This window comes from Blennius ocellaris (genome assembly GCF_963422515.1).
Source record: "Blennius ocellaris genome assembly, chromosome: 15".
NCBI lineage: Eukaryota > Metazoa > Chordata > Actinopteri > Blenniiformes > Blenniidae > Blennius > Blennius ocellaris.
Genome location: NC_137664.1, coordinates 24,585,903 through 24,610,403, shown reverse-complemented (window position 1 = coordinate 24,610,403; position 24,501 = coordinate 24,585,903). Strand labels below are relative to the sequence as shown.

The following is a 24,501-nucleotide window of genomic DNA, read 5'->3' as shown; positions in this document are numbered from 1 at the left end:
AGTTTCATTTTATAAAATGAGGCAACAGTGTTGATTTTCTGTAAATATTTTCATATGAAGTCTGAATAATATTCCAGATTTGGGACAGAAAGGTTTTTTTTCGGGAGCCGCAAAATCACGCAAAGCCACACCACAAATCAACATCCTGCTTCCTGCAGCCTGGTGCATTACAACCAGGACCATCTGTGAGGCGTTCAAAGTCTGCCAGCTCCAAAAAGAAACGTAAACCCCCAAAAAGAATCTCTCACTGGTGTTTAATCAAGCAGAAACGTGATGTGTTGAAGTCCAGCTGCTCATGTCTTCCTTTCTGTTGTCGTCACATCTGGATGTCGCCTCTCGTTTTTCACCACCAACGAGCAGATTTTTAAAAGTATCTTGGTTAACTGGCCAAGTGGGAACAGCTCCGATTTGCGTTAGCTCATTATATGATACTGTATATACTAAGATCATTTTTAAAATTTTTTTATTTTAAATACGCATGAAAACACGATTTAGTGAGGTTTAGTTAAGTTCAGTATTTTTCAGTAATGAAGGACAATATTGTGATGAATGTTCGATACATTTTTCATTTGTTAGTTTTGCGATATTAAAAAATTGTGGATGTTGATATCATCTAATCATAAATGTGCGATATGCTGCACATGTTGGTGTCGCGATCACTATAAAGTTGGGATACTTTGCGGATTTTGACTTTGCAATAAATATAGATTTGAATTCCGTTACGTTGATGTTGTGATAATATTCCATTTCTTATATAATACAAATGTGCACACCATGATAACGATACACCTGAGATAGCACAGTACCTTGTGCATATTGATGTGCTGATATTTACAGCTTTGAGATATAATACAGATATTGATATTGGAAAAACAATGAATTTGTAATACATCGCAGGCTGTTACTAAAAAGGAATTTGCCATATATTGCACATACTGATATCTCAATAATGATCCATTTCTAATATATCTTCCAGCTTCCTATTATGGTAATGATTTATTTGCGATGCATTGTCCAGCTTTATTTGTTTTATCGCGATCACGATAAATCTGACGTGTATTGTGCATTGTGCAAGTCATCTTATTTTGAAGTATTGCGCCTTCTTCCATCAACAATGTCCAGCATTTCTCCACGGTGGAAACTCACAAGCGAGGTGCTTTTTTTGCTAGCCTGTTAGCATTATCATCAAAGCTAACATGGTTGTGGCTGAAGTTCTGATCTCTCCCAGCAAAATAAAGCTCAGAGCGATTTCTTGGATTTTCCGTTGAATAGAAGTGAATGATGTGAGGACAGTATTTTCCACCAGGAGGTGCCGTGGCACATCAGGAAATCATTTCATGGTTCGGCCCGGCTCAGACTAGACCTCGGTGACGGAAGCGAGGCCTCAGTTCTGCCTCTTGCTCCCATCATTCCTGTCTCTCTCCATTCCATATAGGCCCTGTGTCACAGCTTGTTTTGCTAATTGGGTGTTGCTCTAATCGCAGTCAGGGATGGCATCTGGACAGTCAGGCCAAACAATGAGCAGATGAAAGATTTACTGTAATGCCAAACATCCACACGCATTTTCTGCTCCTGCTTCACTTAATGAGCTTTTTGGTGAATGGGAAAACTGCAGGTTGTGAGCTACGGCTGTCAATCTTAAGTCTTGCTGCTTTGAAAGGTACTAAATCACTGTCTTTTTCTCAAAAGTCTCCAGATTCCCAGAAGAAAGAGGACTTTCCAGCTTCACTGAAGAAACTACAGCAGCTGCTCGAATACAAGGTCAACATCCTCCAGGCGCCGACCACTGAGGACCAGCAGGTGACCACTTTCACACTTCAACCTTTTTCATTGAAGCTTCCGTGCGTTTGAGGCAGATGCAGAGAATTCAAATCAGCAGAGAGACACAAACATAGAAAGTGGAGGAACAGTTATTTAATTGTGTCTTGATGAGGATTGTGCTGGAGAAACCCGGTGGAATAAGAGCACACTAAAGGACCAGACTGACTCAGATGTGATATAATGCCTGCTGAGCTGCAGGCTCACACAAACACATTGAGCTTTGGGTTTTTGTGTGTGCACTGTAGCTGATCACCACAATAATTGCTGTTGCAAACAAAAGTTGTGGTGGGCCAGATGAGAAAAAGCCTCTCGCCACAATAAGAGTAGGATCTCTGCTAAAAGCTGAGCTGATTAGCGCCTCCTCATCCAAAATGTTCAAAACTGATGCAAGATGATTCAATACAAACATTTACAGACATTGCAAACCACATTGTACATTCTTCTATTTGCATTCTTCCTCAAACTATTCACATGACTGGCTACACGGTACACAGTACAAAGTACACGGTACACAGTACAAAGTACACTGTGCACTGTACACAGTACACAGTGCACTGGCCGATAGCCTATTTTCATAAAGGTGAACATGCTAAATGGATTCAGTGTGTATTCAGTGTGTATTCAGTGTGTATTCAGTTTGTATTCAGTGTGTATTCAGTGTGTATTCAGTGTGTATTCAGTGTGTATTCAGTGCGTCCAGCTCATCGATCAGGCCTGACAGACCTGTTCTTGGTCATCTCACTTTACTTAACCTTGAATGCTACTTTCTCCTCGTGCTGCTTGTGTCGTCACTCCCAATCAGTCATTCTGGATATATGTTTGAATTTCAGATATTAGTTATGTTTCAATTGCTGAGAAAATCCAAAAGAGCAACAAAAAACTGAAAACAAAAAATGAATTAAATTAAGTCCTGTACTTTGAAAAGCACCAAAAAATTAAAGATAAAATCTAAATAAATAAGATTCAGTCTCATTTCACTGGTTTGGTCCTCTCCACTTCAGCTTGAGTTTCACTTTTCTGTTTAGGAGCTAAATCTTCTGCTTGGTTTGAGTGTTTCATGACGTCAGTCTCCATTAACAGTCGGCTTCGCTGGGATCGGACAAGTTTTGCCAGTGTAACAGAGACATCAAGCGTGGGTTGGTCTGTGAGAGTTTGGAGTTTTCTTAATGTTTTCCTCTAATGTGAATCTTTGGTGGAGGATATAAGGACTAATCGGTGGATGTGGCATTAGTAGCCTCTACAGGCCTCCTTTGCTTTTATCTGCTTTGTCTTGCTTGTTGGGGAACGTCCCCCGAGGCCTTGTTCAGACGGGCGGTTCAAATCTAATTAATTCCCCTGCTCCACGGCCTTAATGGCACAAAGTAAAACACAAAGACAAACCTATGTTGCTGTTAGTGGATTTTAGTGTTGTTCCCAATAGTTTGTCAAGTAATTGTGAAAACTGAAGAAGCAAATACATTAAAATAAAAACTCTGGCGAAATGAGTGGAGGTTGGCGAGATGAACCCGCAAAAAACACACAACGACAACGAACACAAGGAATAAAGAAAGTTGTAATTTTTTCTTTTTAATTTGCTGCAAAAAACAAAGTCGACTAAGTATGTTTCAAGTCAAGTTTCAGTTTAAATACATAAAATAAACCCAAAAAAGTAACTCATTGACTAATTACAACTGCAGCCGCAAAACTATTTTCATTTGGCAGTCACCAAAATAAAAGCTTGAAATTACTTTGATCTGACTCTTTTATACATAAAGTCAAAGTAAACACAGAGATTGTATATGTGATATATGTTCACTTTAATGTGCTAGCTGTGAAGCCATAAACTCTCCTGGTCTAACCCAAGAGAGACTTCATGATCTGAGAACGGATTTAACTACCCAGCACAGACACGCTCCTCGTGTATAGCTAGTATAACTTTACTAAAGTAGAAATGTCCCAACAATTCAATAAGCAGAAAGGCTAATCCACAGGAGGAGTATGAGGGAGTTTGAAGTGGATTGGCCCATTAGGACACCGGTGGAAACAATCCTATAACAGCAGACCAAAGACAAGACAAGACAAGACCAAAGCAGAAAAACAAAGGGACTGTAATGATTCTCCGCTCTAACATTTATGTAGATGTGAGGCTCATCAGCACGACATTGTGGGACAGCTCGCTGAGATTGTAGGCGATGGCCCTGCTCTTCTTGGTATCGGGTCCGAACATAGAAGAGGGCGAGCACACGGACTTTAGGTGGACGGAATTCCCAGTTTGTTTCAGTGATATTCTGAGTTCAGTCGGCGAATCTTTTATAACTCTATACATCCAAATTCTGCAAATCGTGTATGTTCAGCTCCATTTGGCTCATGGACCTTTGTTCCTGGAATGGCGTGAAATGTTGGAGGAAGAGTTTACACTTTTGGATTATCACACAGACGATTCCGAAGTACAACAAGTAAGAGCTGAGTTCACTGGCCGAGTGGTGAGAAACGTACTTCCAGGGAAGTTTGCACGTGATTGGCGACGAGGAACAGTGATCGGCAGTGAAAAACAAACGTAATGCGCCTGCAGATGGAACATAGTGGCAGTTTGTGTGTCAGACTGGCAGGCTGAGTCATGGGGACGGAGACAGACGACGGCGAGGACGGGGTGACGGTGGTGTTCTGCCAGCGTGACTCAGCGGGTCTGTTGTCTTACTGCCTACACCGAGACGCCGGCACCTCCACAAGTTCAGACTCAGCCAGAATAGATGCCACCTCCTACAACTTTTATCCCTTCCCGTCATGTGATCCAGCGTCTCTTTGAGTTTATGTTTTTTATGTCTTTGTCTGGCGTTTAGCTTTTGGTGTGATCAGCCTGTGAGTCATCCCCACTTTTACCCGGCATGATGCAATGTTTGCCTAGTGAGAGCTGGAAATACCCTCCCCAAGAAATAATAACTTATGACTGTGAAGCATTTATCTCTTTTGTCCAAATATCACAAGCACGTATTTTCCCCAAGATCCAGACTTAAGCACCCAAAGAATACTTTTGTTGGTAATCCAGGATGAAGCCTCAATAACTAAACCAACAAATAGATGGAGCAGTGGCTCGATACCCAACAAGAACAAGCAGTCCGCATGCAGCTACTTTACTATATTTGTTCTTTGATTGTGATCCGTCGCAGCTTCAGTTGCTTGACCTCCTCAGTCTGGACACTGTGTTCAGTCTGTGCTGCTGGCATCACATGATCAACAAATGTTGCTCCTTGGATCAGAAGGCCACCAGGCAAAACAGACCAAATCCAAATGACTCAACCGAGTTTACTCAGACATCAATCACAGTCCGACTCCTTGAAAAAATGTCCTTCTGCAAGGCAGTGTAGCGCTACACACTCAAGACGGCTTCAGTGGTAATGAACAGGTTTGATAATAACAGCAAGTATTGGATAGAATTAAACTTTGAATATGTTTCTAAAAAAAACAATTTATCAACAATATCTGGCAATTTCCTTCATAATAGGTCATGTTAAGCCAAAGATTTTCTCTGTTCTCATTAGAATTCATTCAACTATTACAGACAAGGCTACATAATGAAAAGTTACACTTTGTGGCAGAGCTGCGTTGATGGAGGACAGTTGATTGTAAAAGTTGATCGTAACCCACGACAACTTTCACCACAATCATTTTTCTGCTGGATCCCATCACCATATTCAAAAATATTAGTATTAGTTCATGACTGTTGGGAGCCATAAGCAATTAAAAAAAAAAGGTTTCTTGCACTAGCTCAAATAAAAACAATCTTATGAACTTAGTGCTTTTCATCCGATTGCGTTTTAGTCACAGAGTATTTGATACGGGAAGCAACATTTTTCAATCCAGTTTTATTATTTGAATTAATCAGTTAATATATTTGCATGCATGTACACAACAAAATCCTATTCTTTGGTTTTATTTTAACTGCTGATTGCTCTCAGGTATAGTGATACAAGGTTTGTTGTATAGACTTGTTCAATGTATTGATCGCAAAGATTCCACTGCTGTAAAAATCTATGAAACTATGCAAACTTCATCCATCGTGAATAATTGTGTTATGAACTAATTGAAAAAAAGGAATAAACTGAAAGAGAAAGATCTCACACCATAAAGACATTAATGTCGTCTACATTAATGTTTGTATTGATCTCGATCTGTATTAACCCTCCACAACATTGTTGGATGGAGATGGAGCCGACATCTTGCAGCAGGAACTTTCTCTCTCAGGCACATGGAGAAAAGTTCTTTATTGGACTGTAACAGTAAAACACCAATAAACGCACACATTTTGTCATGAAAGTCACAATTCTAACGTGTGTGTGTCTCATCAGCAGTTCTACCAGTGTGAATGATGGGTTGGACGAGCTAATGTAGTCACCGCTGGTGGTTTGCAGGCTGTGCTGTTGGGCAAGGGAGCAGGGGGACAAGGACTGTGGAGCTTCGCTGTCCTGAGCCAGGAGCTGACGTTTCACCTGCAGCAGCTGCAGAAGCAGACACAGCAGGAGCTCAGCGACATCCAGAGTCAGTGAGTCACCTATGTGTGCTGTGAGGAGTATGCGTGGAATGACGTGCGCTGTCCTTCGAAGAGCCTGTGAAAATGTTTTTCTCTACATGAACAGGGTTTTCACACCTGCTTCATCTTCAGTAAACAGGAGTCAAATGAAACAGTGACCTGTTTAGTGGATGTCAGTTGAGTGAACTCTTCCTGTAGAGTCACAGAGGTCTGCTCTTTTCAGCCTGAAACCGACTGATGTGTTGTTTTGTCGGCCCTGTGATGGAAGTGCACTGAGTTGCCTTCAAATCAGGACGAAAACAAAAAGTTTTCCATTGAACAAAAATCACACCCCCTTTTAGTCCAAACCACTGAAAATTGTTGTGACCGTAAGGCCCTGTTTACACGACAACGTTTCAGGTTCATACACATCGTTTTGGTGTTTTTGTTTCAGAAAAGTTCCATGATTACACAGCAACATTCTGAAAAGTCTGTTTCCACGGAAATAGCAGAAACCCTGAAAACAATGTTGTTGGTTTTTGTTATTACAGTGACTGTCAAAATAAAACTATTAAGTCCCAAGAGAATATGGACTACGGTCGCTTAACCATTTCCACAAAAAAGACCGTTGGAGCATTTTCTAAAAGTTCCACCTTGGCAGCCATTTTGAAAAAGTTGTGTTTTGAGTGGCTCTGAGCCCCGTTGTCATTGGAACTGTAAACACTAGTAAAGTTTTGCATTTTCACTTGGAATCATTGCATGTAAGACGCAGATGTTAAACCCATTTAAACTCAACTGCTGGAGGCATAGTGAGACCTTCCCACTCACCCCGAGTGTGAGTGGGAGGGCTGAAGACATTAGCGTCGGCTGACAGACTTTACCTCTTTACTGTACTGAAGCAGAACTCAGCTGTGCTGTTTTACTGATATGTTAAAACAAACTTCAAGCCTCCGCCTTCCTAAGAAAGGCCTTACCTGTGTTCACTGTGATCCTGCAGCTCTGTAAAGAATCTGCCCCCTGCGGCGAGGCAGAGAGACAGCAGCTCTCTGCTGCTTTGAGACGTTTTGACCATCCACACGAGAACGCAGGTTCATGTAAATGCAACATTTTGGGCCGATCATCCACACAAGTTTTTTTGAACCCGAGTCCCAGATTGGGGAAATTCTAAAACCCCGGCTTGGCTGTGAGGTGTGGACGGCAAAGACCATCATCTGTGGAAAAAAGATCACATAATCAACAAGTCACTCCCCCCACAGCGGTCCATGACGTCATCTGATACCCATAACAATAGCGGACTGCATGCTCCTGGTGGCGCTGCAGAAGCTATGCCCGAAGTCTACTTCTAGATGTCTATGTGCTCAGTGTCTTCTGTGTTTTGGTTTGTTTGGAGAGTCACAGCACCCTGAAAGGCCTGGCATTTGTACTACATGGCCTGAAGCCTCATGTTGAGTCATGTTCATAGTGACATGTGGAAGGAATTTTGGCTCGTGTGGACGAGGCCTCTATAGACTCTATAGTAACATGTTCACCCACAAGTCGCCACTATAACATGAATATTGATATTTCACCATGAGTATCATGGGATCGGAAACCATTGTGTGTGTGTGTGTGTGTGTGTGTGTGTGTGTGTGTGTGTGTGTGTGTGTGTGTGTGTGTGTGTGTGTGTTAGTATGATCACACACTAATGTGTCGGATAAAATATAAAATACTTAAACCTGTTTAAACAGATAAAACAACTAAAAGGCTTTTAAAGATTCAAAAACCTAAAGCAGCGATAGAGAGTGCTGAACACAAAGCATTGTGGGAACTGAAGGAAAACAGCCAATAGACCAGAGGCGACGCAACATACTTTCTTACTTTACTCCATACTTTCCGCAGACATGAACGTGGGTCCTACATTTCAATGTTCAGGTCAGTTCCTTAATGTGACATAATGATCCCGATAATATTCTCATTTCTGGTGGCAGGCATTGTCCTCCTTTCCTAAAGTTTTGGGTATTTCACACCAGGAGTTTTGAGCCATCTGTTTCTTTATATTCTTTTAAATTGGGAGTGTACAGATGGGGAAATGGCAGATTTCTTCACACAAGTGTTCCTCAATGAAGTCGTCCATTTCAACTGAACACACAAAACTTTCATTTACACTTAAAGCCTCTTAAAACACAACTTTTCCAAAATGCTCAGGTTTGGTGACGGCACAAACCCTGTCCACAAGAATGTCCAGTTCTTCCATTGTTTATGTTTAGAGCCCATTGTTCTCTGATGCACGTGTGTGTGATTTCATTACAATAAACAAACAACAGCACCAACTAGTGGACTAACATGAAAACAGCATTGTTTTCAGTGTTTCGGCCGATTCTGTAGAAACAGATGTTTTCAAAACGTTGCTGTGGAAACATGAAACTTTTCACTTGAATCCTTGTCGTGTAAATGGGACCCAAGAGAGCTTAAATGACTAAAATAACACAAATCACCTAGATGTCACTCAACAGTTCTATTATGAGTCTTCCTGGTCATTTTGGCTGCAAACCTCTGTTCTCAGGAGCGAGTGGTGTCTGTGGTTAAGCCACGCAGGGTGGGGCACGTCTGGTGGTTTTCAGACTTTGTAGTTTACGTTACTAAGTCTGGATTGTTTTTTTCTTCTTGAAATACATTTCCAGTAGTAAATTTCCACAAATTGGTTGTTCTCCTGTTGGAGCTTGACAGACGGATCAGTCAGTGCTCTTGGCTGTGGAAGATGTCCGACTCGGTGGATTCCATGATGAAAGCCTGAACCGGTGACATCATGCTTCACCTGTCTGACTCAGCTCAGGTCGTCAGGTTTACCTGGAAATGTCTTTGTGTTTACATTTGTTTCATGCGAGGAAGCAAAACTTCCGATGTTGTCGCTACGTGTGCATTGGTGTGGACGGTATCTCTGGGGGAGTTCCTCAAGGGGAAGCGACCACACCTACATACACACACACACCTACACACACACACACACACACACACACACACACACACACACACACACACACACACACACACACACCACCACCTTACCCGCTCTCTGTGCTGCTGCCATGAACTGGTCTCATGTCTCACGTCTGGCAGATGGGACGAGCTGGGACTCGCCTCCAGGTTTAAGGTGTGGTGGGACACACACACACACACACACACACACACACACACACACACACACACACACACACACACACACACACACACACACACACACACACACACACACACACACACACACACACACACACACACACACACGCACTGTATTGTGATGGGATTCCTGGAAACTGACGGCTCCTGTCATGGCCTGGATGAAGGCCCGACATTTAGCGCGGCTCACTGGGAGAAGACGTCACACTGCATTCCTTTTACCGGGCTTTTCCTCGGCCATTTCGCAAGTGGTGATACCAGAACCAATGCTGGGTGTGTTGGATAAAACCGAGACTACAGCATTTAGTCACGTGGTGATGAGTAGCCTCGTGTTCAGGACCAACCATACGGCAAAGCCACCACACCTTAATTCTCTAAACTGTCAAAATGTGTTGTTGTTGGTCTAAAACCATGATTGGTGGAAATGACCTGATGGTTGATCACGGTACAGACTCATGGTCCACACTCTTTGTCCTACAATCTCAAATATTTGGCCCAACAGCTCAACAAAATCAACAAATCCAACTTGTAATGTCAATTTTGTATTGTTTATTTTATTTGTCAATTTATGAAATGAAATGATGATGATTGGACCAAACCCAATGTCTTATTTAAGAACTTTAAGGTAACGACATAATATTGTACTAACGCAAACCACACGCTATCAGAAATTGACCATGGGAATCAAAGGAAGCTACTCTGTTAGCGTTAGCCAAACAGAAGCGTTTTTATACGCAGTCATGTGGCTCAAATAGAAACATCGCTAAAACACGCTGGGAGGCGGATGAACATGGCTGACATTTTCTATTTGTTCACTACTGTAATGAGAAGAACAGAAATGCTCCACGATAGCGTTGAAGAGCTTGCGGTCGTGTAGACAGATTCTTATTGCTGAAGACATGAGAGCCTGTTGGTCACGTCAGAAAATCTTCCACCTGCTTTCAATCATCTTTAAATCAATAAGTCAATTAGCTTTATGCTTTAAGCCCAAACTCCATTTTTACCATTTTATAATGCAACATGGGTTTTCTTTATATGTTTATATGTTTATATATAACTTTTTTTTTTTACCTGTTTGGGTTGCAACTGATTCCATACTGCTCAGCTTGCGAGGATACGAGTGCTATGGCAGAGATACAAGCAGCTCCAGCTCAGTCAAGGTTGCCTGATAACGCGACATCTTTGGGTTCACACTTTAGTTTTAGTCACAAAAACCTACAACAACTGGAACCTGTGATACTTTTCAAATTGCTGCCATATTGATTCATTTTGAATCAGTAAATAATTGCAACAAAACAATCAAGCAAATGCATTTCACAACGTTTCATTTATAACCGTACTGATGATTTATTTTTTTTATAATGAATGATTCTGGCAGTAGAGACTGAAAGTGAAAGCTGGTTTCTACATCAGTTCAGTGGGAGGCACTTTAATACAACAGAGTCCTGAATGGTTTGTACATGACAGTGGGTTTCCCTCCAGCTCAACACAACCACAGGTTTCAAAAACCTCACCGTGGCGATAATGAGTGGAACTTTGTGCAGTCTCATCCTGTCACCATCATTTTTTGCTCCTCAGATTCTCATCTTTGTCTAAAGTTCATTACCCATTGAAGCACAATACAACAATCTGCTACCAACCGCAGAGAAGTTTCTCATAAATGTTTAAGGAAATTCTTCTGTGGGGTCAGAGACATTTACAATCAACTCTGTGGGAGTTTTTAGGTTTTTAAGTTGTATTTTCCTGGAAAGTTTGTCGATGCCAGCAATATCCTGACTATGGCCAATCTGGAATCAAAATTACAGAACCAACTCATTAAATTTACTGTGAACATCCTCCTCTTTGCTACTTTGGAGTCATTTTCTTTTTATTTCATTTTTAAAATAAATGAGAACTCTTATATTCTTGCCTTTTGTATTTTTAGAAGGACACAGGCCAGCTGGTCAACATCTTGATTAATCTCTGGTAAGGTGTAGGATTAAGGGTTAAGGGTTAGGGGTAGGGTTAGTGTTAGGGGTAGGGTTTAGCGTTTGAGTTAGTGTTCAGATTAAGTATAGGGTTAAGGATTAAGGATTAGGTTTTGGGTTAGGCCCAAGAGTTAGGGTTACGTTTAAGGTTAGAGTTAAGGGTTAGGATTAGGGTTAGAAAATGTATCTCAGTGACTCCCCGGCCTTGTCCATGGACTGGGCAGTTGAAATGGTGAGTCAAAAGGTTAGTGTTAAGGGTTAGGCTTAGGTTTAGGGTCAAGAGTTAGAGTTATGTTTAGGGTTTCAGTTAAGGTTAATTTAGGGTAATTTATGTTTTGAGAGAGGGAGAGAGAGAGAGAGAAAGAGAGAAACATATCCCCTCAAAGCTAAAACTCACTCAAAAGATACTGAGAATCTCCTTCAGTCAGAAATCTCCTAAAGTACGTTTATTCTAAACAGCACAATGCAGCAGTGCATTATGGGAGCACACTGTGTGAGAACAGTACTTCGAGTCAGAACTAGACTTTGCTGGATCACATCAGGTCATAATTCTTCTGTCAGTCGATTTTCCCACAGAGATCCTGACACTGAGTCTCATTGGCTCTTCAGCTGGTTGCCAACATTAACAGGCAGCTTGGAAAACACCCAGATCAACTCTTCCACCCTTCTACTCCTCTTCATGTTGGAGTTCTGCTTCTTCTCTACTTCTTATGGAACCCTCTGATATCGAGATCGACACTGCGTCACCTCGTATATCGACAGAAGTTCAATGTTCTTGCTTGTTCTAAGCCTAACCCTAACTCCCCAGCAACCTGAGGCGTTCATTCCTGAACTCAACATATAATGATGATATTTTTTTATGTCTTTGTCTTTATGTAAATTCATTAATTGCAAATTTTTTTTTACTTAATTGTAATTAATTGTACTTTTTAATCTATATTTCTACCGGTTTCTTTTCGACTGTGCAGAAAACAAAACCAGGCCACAGAGACATTGATTACAGTCCAGTCAGATTTCCACCATATTTATGTTGCACGTATTGATATTTCAGTAACCACCACATCTTTACTGCTTGAATTCTACTTTGCTTGGGATCTATTTTCATGTTAGTTTAAATCAAATGACACGAACACTGTAAACATTTACCATTTTGTCTTCAAGTCTAAATGGGAAAAAAAACAAAACAGCAAACCCACTAAACAATAGCAGTCAGTCTTACTGAAAACATTTGGCTCTTTTGGTCCGTCACTGCTGTCGTGGTGAAAAGTGGCTTCATAACTGTTAGAAAATGATCGAATAACAGAAGTTGGATTTATCTGAGGGGTGATAATCAATGCATTGTATGAATTGATCAGATTTACGATTTTTTTTTAACATTCATAATTGATTAAGTTGAACAGCTAAAATGTTAACTGAGGTTTTCTGAATGTGAAATTTCTGTTGGTTGGGATCTGAGCTGATGTGACCTGTAGGCTCAAACTCCTGGAAGCTCTGGAGACTGGGGATGCATAAAACGTTGTTGTTTCGCTGTGAAACCCACTGAAACAGACTGGAGCTGACTGAAACGCTCCCGGTTTGCAGAAACATTCAACACTGGTCCATTTCCCGTTGGAGACCCGCAGAACCGATTGGTGACCTGCACGTTTCTCCTGGAGGCAGTGAAAACTCTCTCTTTGTTTAAAATGAAGACAAGTTGAATCACTGATTTGGGGACATTTATTAGTTTTTCTTGAGCGTCTTCACCAGATGGAGTTTGCTCACTTGTCATGATAAGACCCCAAGAATGAGGCTGATGATAACAGATGGCCGCGCGCTCACAGACGTGGAGTCCCATGTTATCTGATGCCGCTGCTGACAATTCTGTTTCATTAATAATCCTCCAGCTCCAAACCTGCACTTTTATTACTTCTGTATCTAATGTTCTCTTATTTATCAGTGTTTTGTTTCTCCCGTCTTTCACTTTCCTTTTTTTTTTTCTGGGTCCAGTTCTTGTGAAAAGAAAACAACGTCAGAGTTGTTCTATCAAACAAGACCCAACGTGATCTCTTCTCTTTCTTTACTTTCTCTTCCCATCCTGGCACTCCTCATCTTCCCCCGCTCTTTTCTTCTCTTTCAATCTGTTATTTTGTCATTACCTCTTCTTCTTTTCCTCGATAAACGTTTATCCACTCTTCCTCGCCCTCCCCTCCCCCTCAGTTCTTCACACGGCTCTGGATTTCCCTGGAAGAAACTTTTGGTGTACACCTGCTTTGTGAACACACACACACACACACACACACACACACACACACACACACACACACACACACGAGAAGTTGAGTCAGTCATTAACATTCAGCACCGCTTCCATCCGTCCTCGCAACATCACCTTTAAACCATGAAAGAAACACTTCAGCAGCCGGTTTATTTAGTCTGCAGTAAAAATACTCACACACTGTGTATGGATCCAGGATAAACCTGACACTGAATATGTGACAGGCTGCGAGTAGGGAGATACATTAATGTAAAAAAATATATATATTTATACAAATAATGAATAACACCTACACGTATTTCACCTGCAATTATGGATTGAAATGTGTTTGTCACATACGTTCACATAATTATGGAGCCCTATTCATGCTTTTCTGTATGTGAGCGACTAATCAGAACATACCGACAGCTGGCAGTGTGTGTGTGTGTGTGTGTGTGCGTGTGTGTGTGCGTGTGTGCGTGTGTGCGTGTGTGTGTGTGTGTGTGTGTGTGTGTGTGTGTGTGTGTGTGTGTGTGTGTGTGTGTGTGTGTGTGTGTGTGTGTGTGTGTGGTAATTATGGTCTTTTCAGCAGGACGGATGATGCTCTTAATGACGTCCTTCCATTGGTTCGGGGCAGCGATGACTGACAGGCGTCACACTGTCTCATTTGCATGAAGTTCAGGGATTTTCTCTGGAGATGTGTCTTCTGAACGCTGAGGAGAAATGTGCAGTTCTTCCAGCTTGTAGCGCAAATGAAGATTCACCGGTATTGACAGTCTGAGACTGACTTCGTTTTATTTGTTTATCATGCTATGTGAGTGTAGTTTCATTGAAGGAGATACGATTTGATTTGTGATAAATACAAACACTCCTGGAGATGATGGCGATGCGTTTGTGCTGAGGCAGTGAAACCCTGTGACACCTTGATTCTATTTTAAATAAATATAGATAATTAATAGGCCACTGAACAAAAATAAGAATCAGAATAAAATGTAAAAATGCCTTGAAACCTTCCTTTTTTCCCAAAACAAAACGATTCCTGAAAGTACAAATTATTTTGCATTCTATTCTCACGGCTTTCTTTCAACCTTATTTTGCCTTTTTGTGTTTCCTACAAGATCTGTAATCTCTTTAATTCGTTTTATGATTTCGGAAATTAAATCATAAAATAGAATTAAAAAGCCTATTTTTTAGTCCGGCTTGTGACATCTTTGACCTCCAGTGTGCACACATAAAACTAATTCAAACAAATGTCTAGTGCATACAAGACTCCCATTTAAAAAGATAATACTGTCAGAAAACAGAACACATTCATGTGCAAACAATTTAATTGCGATGCGATTTCCTATTCAGAAACATTTTTAAGACACACACATGAAATGTGTTTGATCCTTTTATCACATTATATGATACAAATATTTTAAAAGTCAGTGAAGGTAAATAAAAAAGAGGAAAAAAAACCCAACATTTTGAACAATATCAGGGTTAAATGTTTTAAAAGTATTTCAATCGGTAAAAAAAAATGTTTTTAACCCTAAAATGGGCACCGTGCAGAGAACATCCCTCAAAAATCTCCAAACAATTATTTTCACTGGTTATTCTAATATCATTTGACTCAGATATTAATTGTAATTACTATTAAATTGTGGTTTAAAGAACTTTTTTCCAGGTAATAACTACATGTTGATTATAATAAACCTGACATGTCCGGTCACATTTTGGCCTCGGTGGTTTGTTTGAACTTCACAGGGATTGAAGTTGATTCTGTCAATACTACATTTTTAAAGGAACTATATTTAACTTGTTTGGTTTGTTGATTGCACTAAAGTGGCGTCTTATAACACATTCATATTAATACTGTGATTAAAGATAATTGATCTGATCATAAAACACTGGATCAGCAGCAGAAAGATGTCTGATTGAAGAAGCAAAGGGATGATTGAGTTTTTTATGACAAAGGACTAATAATGCTGCCTTGGAGACAAAAGGCATTTGGAGCTGCGTTTCTGGATAAATATGCCGATAATGAAAAAGTCATTATTTTGAAATATGGCAGCCGGCTACATAAAGCCATCTCTTAATTTCATGAGACATTTGCTTGATCAGTGTTTGAAAGCTGCTTTCAGCAGAGCGTGGCGGATGTAAATCAAAGATTATCGCCATCTCCGAGGTTTTAGCTCAGCCTTGGCAGCGCGGCGTGGAGTCAGGAGGCCTCCGTCAAACACTCATTAACGACACCTTAACGGGCTTCCCAGAGGGCCTCTCCTCTTTTTGTGCCACTGTTTTTGTCGTTTGGACAAATTTGTCTTTCTCTACATGTCGATTCATCAAAAGCTTCGGAGACGAGCCTTGACTTGGTTCTGACGAACAAAACAGTCTCTGCCTGCTCACCTGCAGACGCTTACTGCCTCCTAGTGGGGGAACCGGGGAGAGGCAGGAGGGGTGGAACACACTCAACACAAGGCCACATAATGCTCAAACTGAAATATTCTACAAAATGTCCCATCACATACAAGTTCTCATTTGATCAGACCTCTCTACACAAAGTCTGCACATTTGATGAAAAAACAGATGTTGATGAAAAGCAAACTTGAGTGAAATGTAAATAAAAACCTGTCATATATATTTACAGCATGTTGTATTGTTTTGCATCTAATAATGCAAACAAATGCATTATTTTGTGAGGATGTCTGTTGTGAGACCCGAAACAAGTGAAGAGTGTTTGTTACAACTATTTCATTTTTATTTCATTTTATTCCATTTTATTTCATTTTATTTCATTTTATTCATCTTCTACACAAACTGCTTGTTTAATGGCCTAAAGGAGCTCATACCTTCATGAAAATTTTCACACACGTCAGAAGTGTCAAAACATTTTAAATGTTATGATCATTGAGCATGTGTCTGGCAAAATGGCTCCATAGCGCCCCCTACATTGTTTTCACATTTGTACAATCTAAAACAGGCAACACGTTGAACACGTTTCCCTGACGTTCAAGAAACGTGGTAGACATGTGCCGCACACAAAACTGTCCCTGGCTAGGGTTAGGTTTTAGACAAAAAGGAGAAAAGCACGGGCAACAGGACATCGTCTTCTTAAAGTATCCCTCACTGATATCGGAGCAATTTAAAAGTACGTAGGTTCACCTGAGGTTTTTAAAGGAATAAGAACAATCTCTAAGAAGGTTGTTTAGGGGTAGGGTTAAGTCAGCGAGAACGCAGTTGAACGCCACAGGAGCAGATTGATATGCACAATAATAAAAAAAAAAAAAAAACAATAAACAATAGCGTCTAAAGCAAAATCTTTTGTATATGTTTTCAGGCTTGTTCACATCGAAGGTCGTCAGCAACTGCTGAGCTCTGAGCTGCTTCATCTTCAGGAGAAGAAGAAACTCACTGAACGGGAGCTGAAGGTCAGCTCCTGCCTGCAGACGTCCACTGTAAGCACACACACACACACACACACACACACACACACACACACACACACACACACACACACACACACACACACACACACACACACACACAGTTTTAGTTAACTTTAGTTAACTAGTTACTCATCTGTGGATAAAGTCTCAACTCAGGCCAACTTTGGGCTGAGTTGGGTGGAATGAGAGCAGCAGGGCAGCAAACAAATGTGGTTTTGTTTGTGTTGATCTCTCTTACAGAATAATCTTTTACGTTTCCCTCACACCCATCTTAAAGCTTCTCTTAGAAACAGACAAGAACAATGTGTCTGGACTCATCAGATCAGACTTGGGGGTGCAGAGCCAATGCCCAGTCCGGCAGGGGTAAGGTTGCAAACCTGGAAAGGTTCCCTCACCTTCAGCTCTGTGTTCCCTTCCTACTATATTTTTTTTTAACTTTTTAATTTTTACATTTTTTCAATTGGTTGTACACACCCCCGCCTCTCTCTCTACCACCCGAACTATCTCTCTGTCTTCCCTATCCTCTCCTCTCCTCTCCTCTATCCCCTCATTCTATCTCTCTGTCTTCCCTATCCTCTCCTCTCCTCTCCTCTATCCTCTCATTCTATCTCTCTGTCTTCCCTCTCCTCTCCTCTCCTCTATCCTCTCATTCTATCTCTCTGTCTTCCCTCTCCTCTCCTCTCCTCTATCCCCTCATTCTATCTCTCTGTCTTCCCTCTCCTCTCCTCTCCTCTATCCTCTCATTCTATCTCTCTGTCTTCCCTCTCCTCTCCTCTCCTCTATCCTCTCATTCTATCTCTCTGTCTTCCCTATCCTCTCCTCTCCTCTCCTCTCATTCTATCTCTCTGTCTTCCCTATCCTCTCCTCTCCTCTATCCTCTCATTCTATCTCTCTGTCTTTCCTCTCCTCTCCTCTCCTCTATCCTCTCATTCTATCTCTCTGTCTTCCCTATCCTCTCCTCTCCTCTCCTCTATCCTCTCATTCTATCTCTCTGTCTTCCCTATCCTCTCCTCTCCTCTATCCTCTCATTCTATCTCTCTGTCTTTCCTCTCCTCTCCTCTCCTCTATCCCCTCATTCTATCTCTCTGTCTTCCCTCTCCTCTCCTCTCCTCTATCCTCTCATTCTATCTCTCTGTCTTCCCTATCCTCTCCTCTCCTCTCCTCTATCCTCTCATTCTATCTCTCTGTCTTCCCTATCCTCTCCTCTCCTCTCCTCTATCCTCTCATTCTATCTCTCTGTCTTCCCTCTCCTCTCCTCTCCTCTATCCCCTCATTCTATCTCTCTGTCTTCCCTCTCCTCTCCTCTCCTCTATCCTCTCATTCTATCTCTCTGTCTTCCCTATCCTCTCCTCTCCTCTCCTCTATCCTCTCATTCTATCTCTCTGTCTTCCCTATCCTATCCTCTCCTCTCCTCTATCCCCTCATTCTATCTCTCTGTCTTCCCTATCCTCTCCTCTCCTCTCCTCTATCCTCTCATTCTATCTCTCTGTCTTCCCTATCCTATCCTCTCCTCTCCTCTATCCCCTCATTCTATCTCTCTGTCTTCCCTATCCTCTCCTCTCCTCTATCCTCTCATTCTATCTCTCTGTCTTCCCTATCCTCTCCTCTCCTCTATCCCCTCATTCTATCTCTCTGTCTTTCCTCTCCTCTCCTCTCCTCTATCCTCTCATTCTATCTCTCTGTCTTCCCTCTCCTCTCCTCTCCTCTATCCTCTCATTCTATCTCTCTGTCTTCCCTATCTTCTCCTCTCCTCTATCCCCTCATTCTATCTCTCTGTCTTTCCTCTCCTCTCCTCTCCTCTATCCTCTCATTCTATCTCTCTGTCTTCCCTATCCTCTCCTCTCCTCTATCCCCTCATTCTATCTCTCTGTCTTTCCTCTCCTCTCCTCTCCTCTATCCTCTCATTCTATCTCTCTGTCTTCCCTCTCCTCTCCTCTCCTCTATCCTCTCATTCTATCTCTCTGTCTTCCCTATCTTCTCCTCTCCTCTATCCCCTCATTCTATCTCTCCGTCTTTCCTCTCCTCTCCTCTCCTCTATCCCCTCATTCTATCTCTCTGTCTTCCCTATCCTCTCCTCTCCTCTCCTCTATCCTCTCATTCTATCTCTCTGTCTTCCCTATCCTATCCTCTCCTCTCCTCTATCCCCTCATTCTATCTCTCTGTCTTTCCTCTCCTCTCCTCTCCTCTATCCCCTCATTCTATCTCTCTGTCTTCCCTATCCTCTCCTCTCCTCTATCCCCTCATTCTATCTCTCTGTCTTTCCTCTCCTCTCCTCTCCTCTATCCCCTCATTCTATCTCTCTGTCTTCCCTATCCTCTCCTCTCCTCTATCCTCTCATTCTATCTCTCTGTCTTTCCTCTCCTCTCCTCTATCCTCTCATTCTATCTCTCTGTCTTTCCTCTCCTCTCCTCTCCTCTATCCCCTCATTCTATCTCTCTGTCTTTCCTCTCCTCTCCTCTCCTCTATCCTCTCATTCTATCTCTCTGTCTTTCCTCTCCTCTCCTCTCCTCTCCTCTCCTCTCCTCTATCCCCTCATTCTATCTCTCTGTCTTTCCTCTCCTCTCCTCTCCTCTCCTCTATCCCCTCATTCCATCTCTCTGTCTTCCCTATCCTCTCCTCTCCTCTATCCCCTCATTCTATCTCTCTGTCTTTCCTCTCCTCTCCTCTCCTCTATCCCCTCATTCTATCTCTCTGTCTTCCCTATCCTCTCCTCTATCCCCTCATTCTATCTCTCTGTCTTCCCTATCCTCTCCTCTCCTCTCCTCTCCTCTATCCTTTCACCCCAACCGGTCAGCAGAATGCCTCCACCTTTGAGTCTGGTTTCTGCAAAGGTTTCTTCCTGTTAGAGGGAGTTTTTCTTTCCACAGTCGCAAACACACGACGACAACAATAATAATAATAAAAAGAGTAAACTGAAAAATACAGTAAAACACTAATAAAACAATCAAATTTGCAATAAAATTAGAATAAAAGTAGGTCTCAGGGTTGGTCTTCAATGTGGAGATTGAAGGAGATTATTTGTGTGCGAAACACTGAGCTTCTGAATCCATATTTGATTGAAAGAGTCTGACCTCAAAGTTCAGCGTGTGAATTTGCTGGAACCGACTGTTGCTTGGGGGACCAAGCCTTCGCTGTCCCCACCACGTCCCCACCACCACCACTGCTGCTGCCCCTGCTGCCCCCACTAGAGATGCCACTGCCCCCACCACCGCTGCCGCTGCTGCCCCCACCACTACCACCACAGCCGCTGCTGCTCTCACAACCACCACCACCACCGCTGCTGCCCCCACTACAACCGCTGTCCCACCACCACCACTGCCACTGCCCCTATCACCACCAATGCTGCTGCCGTCCCACCACCACCGCTGCCGCCATCCATAAACCCACCTGTTCAAACTTGCTTTTCTTTAAACTCTTGATGATGTTTGAAGATTGAGGCGGAGCAACAATAAAAGGCTTCTCCTCGTTGACAGGGTCAGCTGTGTGTTATTCAGAAGCTTCAGGCCTCCGTGGGCGAGCGTCTGGTCCAGTCTCAGCACCTGGTGTTTCAGGAAAAAGCCCTGAGTGCGCTCCAGGAGCTCCTCAGCCAAGACCTCCACCAGTACCAGGAGCAGATCCAGGACCTGAGCCAGTTCACCCAGGAAGTACTCAGGTACACACACACACACGCACCCACGCACACATTATCATCATCAACCAAGGGCGACCGTGGCTCAGGTGGTAGAGTGGTCGTCTTTCGGAGTGAGAGGTTGGAGGTTCGATCCCAGTCTACACCGGTCTACGTGTCGAAGTGTCCTTGGGCAAGACACTGAACCCTAAATTGCTCCCAGTGGTTCATTAGCGCCTTGCATGGCAGCTCTGTCCCATTGGTGTGTGAATGTGAGCGTGAATGGGTGAATGAGCTGATATGTAAAGCACTTTGGGACTGCACTCAGTGTGGTTAGAAGGAGCTATATAAATCTAGACTATTTACCATCAATGGCCTCATGTTTACTCAAAATGCATCAAATCAAAAGAAACCTCACACACTTCCTCCACCTCTCTCTCTTTCTGTAAACACACACACACACACACACACTCTGTGCGCAGACAGACGGAGGACTCACTGCAGGACTGACTGCACAACTCACACTTCTTTCCTTTATTTGGTTGTAACAGATCAGACGGAGAAACCACCGAGCAGCAGAGTGACCAGAGCATGCAGGAGAAGAACGACACCCGACTCGAACACAGCATGGTACGATCAATACGATCAATACGATCAACAAAATCAATAGGTTCAAACTCAACAGTCACTTCCCCCCAGACCAGGTCTTCTCTCTTCTGGTTGTTCAGGTGTGTAACTCACAGCACTGTAACAGCGGCTGGATTTCATTTGTCTCCTGTGTTTACCTCACGCCACTATGTCAGTCTGTGTCTTTGAAACGGAGGGTGTTTCATCACCAAGCGGCTCTCGCTCAGCCGAAGCCTTGACCTCTTGACCTTGGTCATGATGACCACACGCCTCTGCTACCAGTCTGTGAAAACTCTCCGTGCTGCCTTCAGTGCTGCTCCATTGTGATGATTGGTGATTCGGAGCAGTTTCATTATTTTTGCTGTGTTTCTTCAAAAACTGTAGTCTGTTTCAGTTTGGTCTGGAGGTGCAAACAGGAGCCTTTATATCGGGTTTGGTTCTGAAAGGAACATATGATTCTGAAATGTTGTTGGTTTTCTGGTTTTCTTTTTCTTAGTAGTGCATTGGACCATTTATGACTTACTGGAATCACAAGTCAGTTCTGAGAGGTTGACACCTGGTTTTTCAGAGTGAAAATGCTAAAAAGCCGACTTTGTGCTCTGACTGTCACTTCTTGACACATTGAGAGCTTTTCAATGGTGGACGGGTCGGAGACCAGAGAAACGGCGCAGTTATACAGGAGATCAAATCTCAAAACACAAAGACACGAACATACGTTCAGTGTTTGTATACATCACAAGTCACAACCAGAACGGTCACCCGGTAGAGCGCAGACCTCCGCCAACCATGGTGCCACGTTTGTCACCATGGAAACCAGTGGATTACAAGGTTACTTGATCACCACGCCACTGCCTCCATCGGTTGTTTGAACTGCTTCCTGTTGTTACAAAGTTAAGGTTCACTGAAGTTCTGTTGGTTCCTGTTCTTTTGTGCGACTTGAACCATCAGAGTGAGCTGGCCTGTGATTGGCTGAGAGTGGAGAAAGGGGGCAGAGTTAGCAATGTGCTCGCAGATTGCTAACGGTTAGCGTCAGCACTTGCTGGCGGCTCAAGTTGGTAAAATACAAACATACATACATACATACAATCCAAAAAATAAATAAATTAATAAATAAATACAGGCGGACAAAAATATAACCATCACCCGATCTTTCATGGGTCAAAATAATCATTGAGTGATGAGGGAAAATGAACTCTGACAGGTCAACAACTTCTGTCAGTGCGGAAAAAACACATTTGTAACTTTGATTTTAGACAGTTTCTTTCAGTCAAACGTCATAATTCTGGTGTCAGTCCAACGGCTGGAACGGAACTTTATTTCAAATATTTCACAACAGGCAGATCTCTGTCATTCCTCTCCCTGCTGGCAGTTTTTAGTTGAACGCTTTGGAAATGCTTGAAGCAATTAAATGTGCGTCGTTCATCTCTTCACATGTGGATGAACTTTTAGGAGGAATTAGTGGGCAGGTAGCGAACATTGCTCTGAGCCGACGAGGCAAAACAACACGGCAAGAAAAACAGCTCTGTGTGTGTATGTGCGTGTGTGTGTGTGTGTGGCTGGCATCGGTCCAGCTGTTGTCAGTCTTTCTCAGACAGTCGGAGTAGAGACAGAGGAAACATCTGCCCGCTCATCTGGCTCTGTCTGTCTCACACACACACACACACACACACACACACACACACACACACACACACACACACACACACACACACACACACACACACACACACACACACACACACACACACACACACACACACACACACACACACACACACACACACACACACACACACACACAGGTAGCATCTTTCCCTAAAAGAAAAAAAGGCTCCCATAATAAACTGACACAGTTGTGACAGGAAACGATGAGGGAAGAAACCTGGTTCGGAGTCTTATTATAACAGGAAACCTGTCAAAGTGTCACCACAGTTTAACTCGTGAAGCTTAAACACAAACAAGCAGACGGGCTGGCTGCCAACACGCTACGAGTCCAAATCCAACATGAATCATGCTCGTCGTTTTTGCTCGTTAGAAAAAAAATCTTTCAGGAAGCGGTGGCAGAAGAATCAGGACGGAGTCACAGTCAGTCTCCTTGATGATCTGTCCATTTAGAAAGAACCACAAACAAAACACAACCGTCAGCTCATCACCTCGCAACTACAATTCAATACAATATCTGATTGGATGTTTTGCTTTAGAAAACACACATTCTATATTTTTTGCAGCACATAAAACATATAACCTGCCTCAACGGTTTTCCATGTGAGCAACATTTAACAAACATCCAACGACTCCACGTGAGCAACAGACAAAACAGTCAAAAGGTAAAACTGCCTTTCATGAAGAAGAAAGGTCCAGCAGAACTGGACCCAGTGGTGAGTCTGTTCACACGGGCTGGACTGACAGCAACTCACAACCAGACACGTTGATGTCGGACTGGCAACCAGCAGCAACTCACAACCAGACGCGTTGACGTTGGACTGGCAACCAGCAGCAACTCACAACCAGACGCGTTGACGTTGGACGGTAGCAACTCACAACCAGACGCGTTGACGTTGGACGGTAGCAACTCACAACCAGACACGTTGACGTTGGACCGGTAGCAACTCACAACCAGACACGTTGACGTTGGACTGGCAACTGGCAGCAACTCACAACCAGACATGTTGACGTTGGACTGGCAACTGGCAGCAACTCACAACCAGACATGTTGACGTTAGACTGGTAGCAACTCACAACCAGACACGTTGACATCAGATCGCCAACTGGCAGAAACTCACAACAAGGAACATTGACATCGGACCGGCAACCAGCAGTAAAACACAACGAGACATGTTCACGTCGGACCGGCAGCAACTCACAACCAGACATGTTGACATCGGACCGGCAACCAGCAGCAACACACAACCAGACACGTTGACTTCAGACCACAACGTTGACACATGAGCTGCAGACATGACGAGCTTCTGGAACTCGGATCATCAAGTCACTACAACACTCAGAAAAACCCGACATCTTCAATCCACTGAGAAGAATCTGATTGTAGGACGTTCGGAGCATAAGGAGAGTCACCATCACATATAGAGTTCAATCAGAATAGTGAACACTGCCTTCTTTACTTCAGCATCCTTCAAACACACAATAAGATTTCCTCCAGAAACGCAGGGGGT

General features: G+C 42.8%; 1 protein-coding gene across 1 annotated transcript in view; it reads left to right on the top strand.

Moving 5' to 3' along the window:
- The window catches only part of LOC308140494 (uncharacterized protein), a gene marked incomplete at its 5' end in the record, with an annotated part of 81,236 nt that overhangs the window by 31,352 nt on the left and 25,383 nt on the right, over positions 1 to 24,501 (top strand). The window contains 5 exons of the mRNA XM_080510309.1: positions 1,690 to 1,800; positions 6,210 to 6,340; positions 16,986 to 17,103; positions 20,568 to 20,746; positions 21,253 to 21,331. Coding sequence (XP_080366435.1) covers positions 1,690 to 1,800; positions 6,210 to 6,340; positions 16,986 to 17,103; positions 20,568 to 20,746; positions 21,253 to 21,331 — 618 coding nt within the window. The remainder of the gene's footprint in view (positions 1 to 1,689; positions 1,801 to 6,209; positions 6,341 to 16,985; positions 17,104 to 20,567; positions 20,747 to 21,252; positions 21,332 to 24,501) is intronic.